The sequence below is a fragment of the Gorilla gorilla genome, chromosome 4, assembly GCF_029281585.2.
Source record: "Gorilla gorilla gorilla isolate KB3781 chromosome 4, NHGRI_mGorGor1-v2.1_pri, whole genome shotgun sequence".
Taxonomy (NCBI): domain Eukaryota; kingdom Metazoa; phylum Chordata; class Mammalia; order Primates; family Hominidae; genus Gorilla; species Gorilla gorilla.
This window is the reverse complement of record NC_073228.2, coordinates 41,500,431-41,515,282: the sequence shown is the minus strand read 5'-3', so window position 1 is coordinate 41,515,282 and position 14,852 is coordinate 41,500,431. Positions and strand designations below refer to the sequence as shown.

General features: G+C 58.3%; 1 protein-coding gene across 17 annotated transcripts in view; it reads left to right on the top strand.

Annotated features, from left to right (window-relative positions):
- Positions 1-4,873: 4,873 nt before the first annotated feature.
- Positions 4,874-14,852, top strand: part of CACNA1G (calcium voltage-gated channel subunit alpha1 G) — a 66,491-nt gene continuing 56,512 nt past the window's right edge. For 6 of the 17 annotated variants that reach the window (XM_063706273.1, XM_063706272.1, XM_055387645.2 and 3 more), the window contains exons 1-4: positions 4,875-5,879; positions 13,045-13,156; positions 13,335-13,468; positions 13,876-13,973. In XM_063706273.1, the coding sequence (XP_063562343.1) occupies positions 5,638-5,879; positions 13,045-13,156; positions 13,335-13,468; positions 13,876-13,973 (586 nt within the window). In that variant the 5' untranslated portion in view covers positions 4,875-5,637. Of the gene's footprint in view, positions 5,880-13,044; positions 13,157-13,334; positions 13,469-13,875; positions 13,974-14,852 lie in introns of those variants that run through there. The other 11 variants (XM_055387651.2, XM_055387649.2, XM_055387650.2 and 8 more) reach the window with 3 other exon arrangements.

The window sequence follows — 14,852 nt, the reverse complement described above, 5'->3', positions numbered from 1 at the left end:
CCTGAGGGCCTCAGCTTTGCTTATGAGGGAGGGACTTCAGGCTTCAGCCTGGGAACCAGCAGCTCAGGGCCGCTTCCTCTGGCAGCCCCAACCTGACCCCTCTGCCTTCTCCCATTTCTCCTTCATCTTCCAGGGGTCAGCAGACTGCCCCTTTCCCTTCCATGGTCATTGTAGCCTGAATGAATTTAGTCCCCTGAACTGAGGTCAGGGGACTAAAACCAAGTAAAGATGCCCAGGGGTGGGCATGGGGTGTGGACTGGCCCAGGAGGGAGAAAGCACAATCCTTGCCCTCAGAAAGAGGTTAAGAAGGGAACCTGCCCTCCCCTCCCCATTGTCTCATTGTGTTGAGCTGGAAAGGGGGCAGAGATGCTTTATATGAACTTTTATATTTCACAGAATGGTGACTTTGCATATGCCCTGGTGCATTGTGGGAGCTACTATTGTCACGACTAAGACATTTCTTTTGGGGTATCCATCTAGCCCCAGCCTCGAAAGGATGGAAGCAAGGCCTCCTTGCAGGAGGTCATGTTGTCCATTCATCTGCTTTCATACAAGCTGGTCCAAAGAAAGAGTTCTCTTTCGTTTGGAACATCTGTTGGGTTGGAAGTCCTTCCCCAAATCTATCTGAGTCCTTCTTGCTGCAGAGAAAGCCTTCCTGTGACCTCATCCTTTCCCCTAAATGTTGGGAAATGCTCCTGAGTCCTGTCCTTGACACATACATCTTCCTTGGGTCTAGCTTCCTTGGGTTGAGGGATGGGGACTGGGACACATGCTTTGGGAAGGGCAGGTGCAGAGTGATGGGGCTGACAGGGGGTGGGGGAAGCAGGGGGAGGAGCTGTCCCTCTGAGGCCTTTGGGAATCGGCTGTGCCAGGCATCCTCAGCCCCCCAGCTAAGCAACACAGAGAGCCAAAAGACGCTACTAGAGACAAGAAGGCCTTCATGGGGCCACTGCTTGTGGGGGATGTCAGCAGTGGGGAGGAGTGAAGCAGGAAGGAACCGGGAGACTGGATGGAATTGCTCCCTTCACACGGTCACACATAGCCACACATGGTCACTGGGACCAGAGTCAGCTCTGTCTGGGCAGCCAGGCCCTCAGTGCAAGCCACCAGCCCATCTGGAGGGGATTAGTGCTCCGGCCAACAAGGTCAGCTGGCCCCTTCCTAGCTGGAGCCCACTCAACCTTGCCAGGAAGTCAGAGAGCTGGACAAGTGGAGCCCAGCCTGGGGAGGTGGAAGAGAGGGAGGATGGAGCATGGTGAAGCACAGGTGGCCTTTTTGGCAGCCCCAGCCCTGGCTTTGGAACAGTCTGGGCAGTGTGCCAAGCCCTCTTGCCACTGTCGTCCTATTGACCCTCATGAATGAGTTGCGAGGCAGTTACCTTCAGCCTCCTATGGATAAATATTCGAGGCTCAGAGAGGGTAAGAGACCTGCCTGCGACCCCTCAGCACTTCTGTTTCTCTCTGGGGTCTTGAGGGTACAATAAAGACCCCTAAGGCTTCCTCTTCTCGCAGGAGGTCCAGGCGCAGCTGTGGGGGAGGGTGCCGTTGGTGTCTTCTGTCCCTGCAGCCAGTCTGCTTTCTGCTCGGCAGCTCCTCTCTCCCTCCTGGGATGAGATGTGCACGCGATGATGGGATTCTGTAAATGGGTTGGGAAGAAGGAGTCACCTCCTTAAAGGGTTAGTTCTCCCAGGGGTGCTTGAATTTCTAAAGGGGGCAGGGTCCCACATGAATCTCACTCAGAAGCAGGATTATAAGAGTTCCTGCATAGCATCCCTTCCCCTTTGCTGGTCCCTCTTGAGTGTGCACCCGGTTCTACCAGCGGAACACCTGTGGGCCAGGGTCACTGGAGACAGGGCCATACCGTCTGGGCAGTCACTTAAGTAACTTCATCATTCTGAGCACCCCCCTTCCTTATCTGAAAGGTGGGGGGCCATCCACCCAGCTCTCAGGGCTGTTAAGGTGACTAAATGGGATAATGGTTGTATCATCCCTGAGCAAAGGGTATCACAGATGGGAAGATTATCTTAGCTCTGCAGGGAGCCAGATGGGCTGTGAGGGAGGGGTAAAGGCAGGGCTGGAGGGAGCTGGAGGGGCTGGCTGAGCAGGGTATATATGGGGGGGTTCTTCCTCAAACCCAGAAAAGCTCTTAGTTAGGCTCAGTGTCTTTGTTGAGAAACTGAGGCCCAAAGAAAGGAATTTCTTGTCCCTTTGTTTCCCTTTCCCTACCTGAGGTCATTCATTCACCTAACAACTTTGTGCCCGACACTAGACAAGGCCCTAGTGAGCAAAATGAACATAGCCCCTCTGGGAACACAGAGCCTAGATAGGGAGATGATCATTTCATTACTGCAAACACAAACATATAATCCCAGCCTGGGCTAAGTGCTGTGAAGTTCCAGACTTGTGTCTGGCTCGGTGCTGTATCCTAAGCACCTTGGCACTTAAGTGGCATTGAAATACTTGCTGGAAAGAAGGCCACTCTGAGGAGGTGATGTCAGAGCTGAGGCTTGGAGGGCTGGAGTTAAATAAAGATGGTTTCAGGTCTTCTTTGCCTTCCCTGTGGGTCCTGCCTCTGCCTCCTCTCTGGCACTCAGGCTAAGGGTAAGCATCTCCGACTGGCCATCAGCCCCAACATGCCGAGTACAGGGATCAGATCCTGTCTTGCGTGGCCGGTCTCCCCTAGGTCCTGAACCCAGGGAAGTGCATGTGGATCTCAATTTATCTAGATGGTGCGTTTGTGCCTGCCCTCCTTTCGGGCATGTTCTAGAACAGAGTTCAGTCCAGAGCCCAGGGGTGGCCGGGATGATGGATGAGGGTGTGGGGCCTGCTGACCACCAGGGGACCTGATCATTGGGCTGGGCCAGCCTCTCTGTCCTCATTTTCCCCTCTGCAAAGAAGGGGTGATGGGCGTCCCTACTTCTCGCGCCAGCCCCGGGACCTCTATCCTGGCGGGAAGGGCAGGCCGACCCGGCAGACTGCGGCCTCTCGGGAGGGAAGAAGGTGTCAGACGCGCGGAGCAACCATAAATAGCCCCCCTTTCCCAGAAGACGGCACGGGGTTCAAGACTCAGGCGCCGCATACTCAGAATGAGAGCAGAGACTCCCGCCAGGAAAAAAAGGCACTTAGGGGATCTGCTCATTAGCATGAAATGCAAATGAGCCCGCCCGGCCTCATTTACACAACTCGGTGCATGGATTCGGCGAAAGGGCAACCAGGGAGACGACGGCGCAGCAGCCACTCTGCCACTTCCCCCATCCCCTCCCCCCATCGGCCGGGGCGGGAACTGAGACGACCCCAACCCTCTGCGGTGGCGGGAGGTGCGCGGGGGCTGCGTGGGTGGCGCAGCCTTAGGAGAGTGAACAACGCCCAGGGGTGATGGCCTCAGCAAAGTGAGGGGTGGTGATGGAGGTCATCCGGCCCATCCCTCCGCCTCTCCGCAGTGGCGCAAGCGCCCCAAAATCTCCGGAGAGGGAACTGACTGACCCACTAGGTTCCGCCGTGTCTACCTCTCGCAGATGTTGGGGAAGTGCTTCCCGGCGTCTAATCCTCGCTGTTCCCCCCTCCACCGGCGCCCAGCACACCCGCGGCGCTCCGCTCCCGGGTACCCACAGCTTTCTGGAGTGGCGCCGGCGGCAGGAGAGAGCTAGAGCCGACTGAGCCCCAGAACTCGGGGAGGTAGGCGGGGCAAGGGCCGGGGTCTGCGCGTGCGTGTGCACGCGTGGAAATCACAAACCCACGAGGGCCCGCTGCCGGTAGGGTTAAGGTGAGTGAGTGAAGGCGGCAGACCCGCGAAGTTCCAGTTCCGCGGACACTCTTTCCCTAAGCCACATAGGGACTTAAGAGAAACTGAGGCACGAAGTTGAGGGGTGGCGGTGGTGGGGACTTTGAAGGTCGAGTCGATAAAGCCCAGCTCTGTGCTTCCGCCCCCTCCCACACACTCGAGACCCCCACAGGTTCCTTCTTAGGGGTCTTCGCTCTGCTCCGCAGCCCCTCCTGGGGATCCGGGCTCTGCGGTCCAGCGCGACCTGCCTGGGGCCACGTGTTCAAGCACGAAGCCCCTGCGTGGAGTCCACGCCCTTCAAAAGGTCCCTAGGGGCAAAGGGATGAAGCCCAGGAGCGTCAACGTGAGGTCAGGTCCAGCGGGTTAGGGTTACGAGGTCAGGGTCGAAGTCTCAGAATTGACTCGGGAGTATGACCAATAAGCCCAAGAGATTTGTGGAGGCCACGCCCAGACCATGCCTACCCTAGCCTTTCTCGAGCTCCGCCCGTTTCTCCAAGACTGGGCCCCTCCAGCCTGAAGCCCCACCCCCAGGACATCCAGCTCCGCTCCTTCCCTTCCCCAGTCCCGCAGCCAAGCTCAACTCCAGGGTGGGAGATTAACCAGGTGGAGACCTGGGATTTCGCTCTGCGACCCCCTGGTCACAACCCTCACCCCCGTGCCGCCTGTCTCCTTTCTTCCCCAGGCCCGCCCAGAGCTGAGCTCCGTCCTCCGGCTGCTGCCCAAATCAGGGGTCGTGGACAAAGGATGCCTGGGGCCTGCGGCCCTACGCCAGGACCCCGCGCCGAATACTCTGATTCTTCGGGCTCCTTCCAAGGGAGTCCCAAAGACCCCAACGGCCAATAGGAAAGTGGGTTCGGTCTGGGCAGCAGTCTGATTGGCTCCAGCCTTCGGGAGCGGACCCAGGGGCAAGGGGAGGGGAGAGGGGCGGTCCTGGGTTTTGGGGTGGGAATGGGATTCCAGCTGTGGTTCTCTCCCTGCGCTCCCGCCCGCACTGCCACGGCGGACGGCCAATGGGCGCGCGGCTCGGGGCCGGCGGCGTCCGGCGATTGGCTGCGGGGCTGTCTGGGGGCGGGGCCGAGGCTTGAAGTTGAAGTGAGGGATCCAGCTGTGGTGTGCGCCGGGCTCCTCGCCGCCGCTTTCGCTCGCTCGCTCCGCGTCTCGGCCGGAGGAGGAGGCAGTGGCGCCGGCGACAGCTACGGCAGCGGCAGCCACCGCGGCGGCTGCGGCGGCGGCATCTCCGCCTCCACTCCCGCCCGGGACTGCCCCCCACTGTCTCCCCGCCCCTCCCGGACAGTGAGCCCGCGGCGGGGCGGGGGAAGGAGCCGCCCCCACCCCCTCCAAGCCCACCCCTAAAGAGATCCCTCCTCCCCTCCCCCGCCGCCTGGCGCGGAGCCGGGACGATGCTGACCCCTTAGATCCGGCTCCAGCTGCGCCGCGGGAAGAGGGGGCGCCCCTCCCCGGACCCCGGCCCTCCGCCGCTGCCCCCCTTTTCGCTCGCCCTCTCGGGGCGGCTTCGCCGAAGGTAGCGCCGAATCCGGCAGCCGGAGCCTGGGCGCGAAGCGAAGAAGCCGGAACAAAGTGAGGGGGAGCCGGCCGGCTGGCCCAGGGAGCCCCAGGGGCGCAGGGGAAGCGGGACTCGCGCCGGGCGGGGTTTCCCTGCGCCCCGGCGCCCCGCGGGCAGCATGCCCCTGCGGGCAGGGGGAGCTGGGCTGAACTGGCCCTCCCGGGGGCTCAGCTTGCGCCCTAGAGCCTCCCAGATGTGCCCCCGCCGGGGCCCCCGGGTTGCGTGAGGACACCTCCTCGGAGGGGCGCCGCTTGCCCCTCTCCGGACCGCCCGGGGCCCCGGCTGGCCAGAGGATGGACGAGGAGGAGGATGGAGCGGGCGCCGAGGAGTCGGGACAGCCCCGGAGCTTCATGCGGCTCAACGACCTGTCGGGGGCCGGGGGCCGGCCGGGGCCGGGGTCAGCAGAAAAGGACCCGGGCAGCGCGGACTCCGAGGCGGAGGGGCTGCCGTACCCGGCGCTGGCCCCGGTGGTTTTCTTCTACTTGAGCCAGGACAGCCGCCCGCGGAGCTGGTGTCTCCGCACGGTCTGTAACCCATATCCTTCGGGGCACGACGGCCAGGCGCGGGGTCAGAAGGGGGACGGGCCGCACCGCCGGGGGTCGGGGGGGAAGAAGACCCACCGCCAGGTGAGTCGAAGTGAGCCCGGAGGGTAGGCGGATGAGGGGGGGGGGCTGCCAGGGAGGGGAGGGGGCACCAGAGTGGGAGCGGAGACGCGAGCAGGTCTCGTCGGTAACCCGGGCTTACCCCACCTGCGTACACACACCTCAGTCCTTCTGGGTTGGGGGGGTGGGGATCCAGGCCAGGAGAAGAGAGCTGTGCCCCGCTGGCTCGCAGCTGGACGCCCTCCAGATGTGGTCAGGGGAGGGTCGTCATCCTCCAGATGTGGGAAGCTTCGGGAGCCTGGGAGCTGTACTCTGCCCGCGCCGGTTAGCGAGCTGGGTTTGGTTTCCGAGTTTGGTGGGGGGTGGGTGGGGGCGGTGGGGAGGAAGCTGCGGGGACGGAGGAGGGGGGACCGCAATCTCCTGGGTTTCCCTCCTTCCCCCGCCCCAAAGTTTGCGGCGGATTCTAGGGTCTGATCCCCCCACCTGGTCCTTGAGGCTGAGGTTTTTACTGACCCAGAGGGAGATGTTGGGGGGCGGGGACCAGGTCCTGGCCCACCTCACCCCCCACCTCGCGGGTTGGAGGCACAACAAGGAGATTCCGGCGGCGGCTGATGTCAGGGGCGCAGAATGAGAACAAGATGTGGTGGAGGGGAGCTGTCTGCCCCCGGAGCTGGGAGTGGAGCCCCTTTCCGCTAGAGCCCAGTGCCGCGGGTGCCTCCTACCCGATCTCCATTCGATGCAGGGTGCTTAAGATTGGGTTGGGGAGTTTTATGCTGGATTTTTCTTGTGGAGGGAAAGACTGTCAAGAGCTTTTTTAGCAAGTGGGGGATGGGGTTAAGCTGGTCCAGGTTACTCCTCCCCTTTCACAAATAAAGAGTGCTCCTGCAGACCAGGTATGGGGGACTGCAGGCCCGCGAAAGTCTTGAGGGGACAGTAATACTGTGAGTGTGTTCACTAAGGAGGACTCGGGTCCACCACCCCAGTGTAGACTCCGCAGATAGGTTTGGGGAATGCAAGCCCCACATTCCAGGGAGATGGATTTAGCACTGCTCCTTGTCTGCCCAGGCTGGAGTGGTAAGGGAGACCCCAGTCCAGTCAGACCCTAGCTCAAAGCGCCACTTGACAGACGCCTGGCCCCAAGCTCCCTGGTGGGTCCTGCCACCGGGGGAAGGAAAGGTGGAGGGGAGGTGTTGCTGCCATCTCAGGTCTGAACAGCTTCTCTGGGCTCCTTCCTTCCAGCTCAGAGGTTCTTATAGACCCAGGGTGGGAGACCCCAGGTCTCCCTTGTAGCCCCTGTGAGCCTAGCAGGGACTCTGCTTTGGGGAAGGGGGGGTGGAAGGTTGGTGCCGCCCTCACTCTCTGCAGCTCTGCTGCCTCTAGTGCGCAAAGCAGGGATGAGCTTGTGGCCCCCCCACCCCCATCTTCTACACCTTGTGGGTCTTTAGGAAGCTCCCCTCATCACATCCTCTCCTCATCCACTGCCCTTTCTTCCTTTCTCTCTGAGCTGCAGAAAGAGAGGTGCAGGCCTCAGAGGTCTGTGTTCTTGCTGAATAGGCACAATCTTGAGGTTTGAGCCCCCAGCCCCAGGCCCCTTTCTCCCAGGCAGGGATGGAGATGGAGAACTGATATGGCTGGAAAGGATGGGTTCCAGGCAACTCTCCTCTCTGCCCCTAATCATTTACCCCTTCCACGAATGGGAAAAAGCATCAACCTCTATGTCCTCCTTCTCAAGGGTCCCAGGGGAGGTAGAGAGAGCTCTTCTCTCCCCTCTCCCTGAAAACAGACCTCTAGGCTAGCATCTCTTCTCGCCTGCCCTATCTCCAGGTGCTAGTGGAGGGTCTGGAGGCAGACTCCTTCACTGAGAGGTCTGGACGGGGGCAAGTGTTGAGGCCTGGCATGGGGGAGGAGAGGTGGGAGGACAGCACTCACCTTGGGAGTTGGGGAGCAGCTTCCCCCAGGGGAGTGGTAGTTGAGTGTGGGGCATCAGCATTACTAGGTCTGGAGAAGCCTGGGTTGGCTGAGGATGGGTTGAGAACAATTTTTTGGCAAGCTGTGCCCCTCACCACTGCCATCCTACCCAAGTACCAAGAGACACCTGTATTTTTGCTGCCAGAGGGGCTCTGAACTGCCTCCAGGGCCTCCCTCTTTCTCTTTGTGGTATCTGTGACTCCCCACAGGCTTCAGGAGGGTCCCTCTACGCCTCTGAGCCGGAGGGACATGAGGACACTCCCCTCCACCCCCAACTAACTGAAGCTAGTTAGGCTTTTCTTGGTACATTCTGCTTCTTGGCCTCTCCTTTTTAAGAGACCAGGTTTCCTAGAGAGGAGACCTAGACCCAGGTAGGAAGTGTGTGTGTGTGTGTGTGTGTGTGTGTGTGTGTGTGTGTGTGTGTGTGTGTGTTGCAAGGGAGGACAGCAAAAGGCTCAGAAGTGCAAGCTTTGGTGTGGAGAGCAGGGGTACTGGCAGACAGTCACCCCTGCCTCAGATCAGAGGGGAGCATGCTGGCCTTTCCAATATGTGTTCCTGCAAGTGTGAGGGAGCGCGCTCCCCTCTCGGGGAGGAGTTCCTCCGCATTCCCTCTCTGGCTGTTGTGTCACATCTGGAAGTTTGTGTAGGAGTTTCTCCAAGCTCAGAGCCCAGCACAGCTTTTTCTCATTTGGAAATCACAGGCTGGCATTTGGGATGCCGAGAGAGGGGGAGTGGGAGGGGGGCCAGAAGGGGAGAGGGGAGCCTGCCAGGAGTGGGGGGAGGAGAGGGGGGAGGCCTGAACGGCAGGAGCCCTAATGGCTTCCAGAAGTGAGTGTGAGTGAGTGACTGTGCGTCACTCTGTGTGTCTGAGTGTGTCCCTCTAGAGGGGTGGGGGCACAGGAGTTTCTGGAGCCTTCCTTGCCACACTGTCCCAATGCCCCAAGTCTGCCTATTTCTCTTACCTAGGGAGAATTCTCCATTTCTGTCCTCAGAGGAAATGGTGGGGGGAGTGTTCTTCCTGTCTCTTCATCAATTCCCTCCTCCAATTTAATTTCCAAACCCTAAGCTCACCAGAGGAGATTCTGGGGAGAAGGGCTGGGGCTGGAGAATTGAATGGGATTGAGGGGGGGTCAGATCACCCCTTGGCATGCTTTCTGCCCCAGGCCCACTTTCCTTCTGGATCACACACACACTCCTTCCCACCCGCTCTGCTCCACCGCTCTGCTGGGGGACTCCCCATCACCCGTAGTGCCAGTTGGAGCCATTCCTGGGATTACCCCCACCACACAGCCCCCCCTCACCCTCGCCTGCTCCCGCCCAGCACTCACCCCGCCCTGCCTGCCTCATCCAGGATGGCGACAGACACAACTGCTCACACGCAGACATGCGCACGCGCGCACACACACACACAGAGTCACAGACGTTTGAATCAGATTTCTGGCCTATTTTCCCCTTCCAAAGATTCCAGCGGGCCGTCTCTCTTGTGTCTCTGTGTCTCATGTCTCTGTCTCTGGGTGGAGCCGGCTGCCTTTCTGTGAGCTTCAGTTTTCAATTCAGCTGGAAGCCTCTCTCCCCCTACACCCACGCACTGAAGCGTGGTGAGGGGGGAACCACAGGGAAATAGGCTTGTGGGGTGGGGGGGGGGTTATGCTGGGGGAATCCCCCTTTGAGCTTTGGAGCAGGGCGGAGCCCCTACATCCCCTGTTACCCTAGGGGTTGCCGAATCCGATAGACACCAGGAGCCTCTCTGTGGGATGGGTGAGGCAAGGACCTATCCCCCTACCTCCTCATTTACTAGAAGGCCAGGACTCCTGGGTCCAGGCCCATTTTCTCCTCAACGTTCCTTAGCCTCACATTTCCAGGCTCCTAGGTGGGAATGGGGCAGCTGGAGGGCCTGCTTGCTTTCTCAGCTCATGCCCAGAGCCCCTGTGCCCCTAGAGGTGTCCCAGCCACCCCCCTCCTCTCCCTACTTTCCTCACCCTTGCGGCTACCAGGCTAAGCAAGGGCTCTATCTAGATAAAGCCCCACACAGAGGACTCATTTGTGGAGATAACATGCTCTAGTTCTCTCTCCCAGGAGGGAGGAAAGGAGGAGGGATGGAAGTGGGGTTCCTCTCTCTGCCGTTTCCTTTTTCTCTGCTTTTGATGGTGGGTTGTGGGGAGAAGAAAGATCCTCCCCTCTCCTACCCCCTCTTTGGGATCCACTCCAGCCCGGACAGTCACCATAGCAACAGTAGACATGTGACTGCACAGGTCTCTCATAGTCACTATGGCAACCAGTGTCCCCCGTTCCCTTGGTTACCATGGGGATCTGTCACATGGTTTTCCCCCAACCTGATAACCTGTGGGTCTCCCTGATTCTCCTCCCCTGCATAAGGACAAGACAACAGCCTCAGTCAGGGGAGATCATGTGAGAGGGGTCTTTTTAATTACCATGACAACAAATCCACACCACCTGGTGACACATCCTCCTGTCGTTATGGCAACAGAAGAACATCACACAGTGACATACTGCCATGTTCCCAAGGAAACAAGCCCTACTCTGAGAAGGGTGAAAGACCCCCCCCCCATTAATTATTCCTCTATTCAGAGTGTCCCAAATTGTCGTATGCCTTGGTCTCTTCCCTGTCCGTTTATGCTTACCTGTCGTGGAAGGAGAGCTGTACAGGGTGGGCAGGATGTTACTTGGAAGTAGGCTGAATTACCAAGGGACCCTTAAGAAGGGGCTGACATGATCAAGAGCTGTGCATGAGGTTATTTGGGGGCAGGCTTTGCCTGTAAGAGGCCTCCAGTCTGAGCCTGGGTAAGGTGGGGACAGAAAGAGGGGCAACTCCTCTGTGAGGTCACTTCTGTACCTTCCCCCAGTTATAAGCAGTTCACCTCTGTCAAGGGAAACAAGGCAGGAAGACCTGAATGGGGACACAGGACACACATCTGGCTTCTAGGCAGGGAGACTTATTGATTGGTTGATTCGTTCATTCATTCATTCAGTCTTCCCAGGTATTGATCATCTGCTCCATGCCAGGCACTACAGCAAGCTCCGTAGGGGATCTAAAGACGTATCAGAATGCCCCTGCCTGTCAGGAGCCCCAGCTCAGCAGGGGAGGTCGACAAGTGCACAGATTACTAACATGGTGGAACTCTGCCATTAGAGGGGTCCAAGCAGATGTCCTGGGAGCCCCTCTTCCTCAGAGATCTACTGCCTCCACACAGAGACATTCACTCACAGGGGCTCCTTCCAGACCCCCCTTTCCCTGCAGAGGAGAGGAGGGGACCTGCATGGGGAAAGCGACCAGTTCTTGAGGGTAACTGTGTCTTTCCCTTTCCAAATGATGGCTCCCTTCCTGTCCCCCTTTTTCCAGGGTGACCCCTGGCTGACCCCCATTCTGGGGAGAGATCCACTGCACTCCGGCTCTACTCAGAAAAACAATTCCATGGAAACAGAGCACTTTTTATTTCCTCCCTGTCATCTGCCTACCCCCAAAAACCTAGAACTTTTTTTTTAAACCCTCTTATTCTTGTGAGGGGGTGGGGGTTAGGGAAACTGCAGTGCATTAGGACTCTCGGGGTACCACGGACAGGTGGCGAGCAGGCATGTGAGTCTAGGGGAGAAGGAAGGGCCTGGGTGGTGGAGAAGAGAAAGGGGAGGGCTGTCAGGGGTTTGAGGGATTCATGGGCTATGGGGGAGGGCATGTGGCTTGGGAGTCAGAACAGAGATGGGCTATGGCTGGGACCAGCTGGGAGGAAGGTCCATAGGTTCCTGAACATTCCTGCTGGCCTCTTCATGCCTGGCCAAAGCCTTCTCATTCCAGAAGCAAGATTCCACCTGCTCTGGGCCCTACAGAGTCTGGCTTGGTGGGTCATGCCAGGAGCTGCCACAATACCTCCCCCATCCCCATTCCCAGGGGGTCTCTGGTCTCCTTTCCCCAATCTCCTGCTCTCTGATCTTTTCTAGCCTCTTTACTCTTCCCCACCCTTCTCATATTTTCCTTAAAGAAAATAGGATACTTGGTCATTTAACTGCGAGTCCAGTGCCTGGAACCTTCTAAGGTCCGGAGGCCGTTTTGTACATTCTCCTGCTGATGGTCTGGAAATGAGTCACTCCATAGAATCCACTGTATGGAAAGACCCAGGGTTTAGAAAGAACCCCTCTCTCCCGCTTGCTGTTTTGGCTGGTCTGGGCTGGAAGCCACAAGCAGGTGTGATGGCGGCAATGGCCTCTTGGGGGAGGGGGTAGACATTGTCCACTCTGCACGGCTTGGGAGCTATGCCCAGCATGGTGCCTGACACATAATGAGTCCTCAATATTTAAATGTGTGAATATGCCTAGTGGTCATTTGAGGGTGTTGAGAGGTTGGGAGGCTGGTGGTGGAAGAGGGAGCCCCGGGCTCTGGTGCTGTAGCAGGGGGGACTGCAGCTGTGGACATCTGCCTTCCACCTAGTGCCAGGGTGGTCATGACAGGCAGTTCTGCCTGCCTGAGCAGCTATGGTGTGCAGAGGAAACTATCATAGATCAGGAGCGTGGAAACCACCGTCTCATCCTGGCTTCTCGGGTGACCTTCAGCACATGACTTCGGCATTTCTGGGCCTCAACTTCCTCGAGTTCTGGGGAAGAAAATGATCTACCCCAGATATTTCACAGGGCTGTTGTGAGCATCAACTGTGGCATTGTGTGAAAGTGCTTGGTAAACTGTAAGGCAGGCATAATCCGACTTTAGGTTTGTATAACACATTCATATACAGTATCTCATTTGCTTCTCACATCTACCCTGTGAGGTAGGGAGAATAGGATTCAGATTCTGCAGCAAACTCATGGTGTCTGGCATTTCCACAGGCATGATCGATTTATTCCCCAAATGGCTTGTGCAAATAGTCAGGGTATTTGTGGCTTGTCTTCCTTTACAGATGAGGAAGCTGGGTCCAGAGAGGTGAGATGACCAAGGTGGGACTCCCCTTCTCTGATGGGGAGTCTGGGGCTGGGGGCTGGTCTGCGTGTATGTCAGGGCCCTGGCACCACACCTGCTTAGCCTCAGATGGAGCCAGGAGGTAAACGAGGAGGAGGTGTTAGGGCGGGGTCAGGGCGCCGGCCTCAGCTCCAGCCTTGGCCAGCTGTTTCCTTGACTGCCAGTACCTGGTTTGAGCGCATCAGCATGTTGGTCATCCTTCTCAACTGCGTGACCCTGGGCATGTTCCGGCCGTGCGAGGACATCGCCTGTGACTCCCAGCGCTGCCGGATCCTGCAGGTGAGTGTGTGTGTGTGTGTGTGTGTGTGTGTGTGTGTTGGGGGTTGGCCCCTCTTAATCTTAATACCCTCTACTCCTCTGCAAGAGGCCCTGACCCAACTGGTGGGGGCTAGGGTGGGACTAGAGGGTATTCCCTCACCCACGTCTCAGTTTCAGCCACCTCTTGTCCCCACATCAGGCCTTTGATGACTTCATCTTTGCCTTCTTTGCCGTGGAGATGGTGGTGAAGATGGTGGCTTTGGGCATCTTTGGGAAAAAGTGTTACCTGGGAGACACTTGGAACCGGCTTGACTTTTTCATCGTCATTGCAGGGTGAGGGCCTGGGCTGGGGTGGGAGAGCAATGGATCAGATCAGTCCCTTCCCCAGGGCCAGGGTTCTGGGCCTGTGACCTCTCAGCTCCAGCCCAGTTACAGCACCACTTTCTCCCTGGCTATCTCCTGAGGGTCTGAGGCTGCCCTGCCTCTAGCACTGTAGCCTATATTCTAAATTCCAAGGCCCTCTTCCTAATTCTGCCCCCTTCTCTGATGGGCAATCTGTCCTTGTCTCGGCGTAGCCTTGCCCCCCAGACAGAGAGCCGGATCTTCAGGGTCCCTTGGTGAAGGAGAAGAAGGAGTCAGAGGTCATCCTGCTGCCCCTAAAGCAGGATTCCTCATTGACCTCTTTTGACCCCACTGTGGCCTCAGACTCAAAGGGCCTCCCTTTGGGCCCCTCCCTGCAGGATGCTGGAGTACTCGCTGGACCTGCAGAACGTCAGCTTCTCAGCTGTCAGGACAGTCCGTGTGCTGCGACCGCTCAGGGCCATTAACCGGGTGCCCAGTGAGTGACCCCTCAGCCCTCAGCCCCTGAAGAAAGCCCCAGGAGGAAATGTGGAAATCTCAGACCCCACCTCTACTACTGTGTCCTCACCTGACCCCTCACAGGCCCCGTCAGAGAAGGGCTCAGTGGGGAGCTGGGGTTGCTGGAACAAAATGGAACTCCTGAATGTGGCACTATGGCAGTTACCTGGGAAAACCCCACCTCATTTTAGCCTGGCTTTAGGTCAGAGTCTCAGAAACATCTCAGATGACCCTCTCCCTTCAGCTAGATGACAACTCCCCCCGGGAGGATAGGGGTGTGGGGACTGGAGAGGCTGACAGGCAAGGAGTGGATGCAAAGTGCTAATGGCCTTTTCTAGCCAGAACAGCCTCTCGTGCAATCTGGTTCTTGCTGGTGAGACACGCTGGCCACGCTGAACATGACTTCTCTCAAGACAAGGCCACTCCATGTCTCACCCTCCGCCTCTGTCCCCTTCCTCCTTCCCGCCCCCTTCCAACCCATTGCAGTGACTGCCGGGCCCATTATCTAAATTAAACTGCATTGGTTTCTGGAGCCAGCGAGGCTTTGGCAGCTCTAGTTCCCCCTACATCCTGCCCCCTCCCTTTGCTCAGGCCCCCTTTGCAACTCCCCAACCTACACAAGCTGCAGATGGTCCCTGCTGTGGTCCTAGGAGTGGGGTGGTTGGCGAGGAATGCATGTTTCTGGGGCTCAGTGCCTGTTTGTGTACCTGATGTAGCAGCAGCCCCCTGTGCTCTGTGTGTGTGTGCGTGTGTGTGTGTGTGTGTGTGTGTGTGTGTGTTTGCTGCTGCCCCTGGGAGGGCAGAGCTGTTGAATGTGTCTTCTGGGGCTCGGGGTGTGTTGATGTTAACAGGAGCTCCA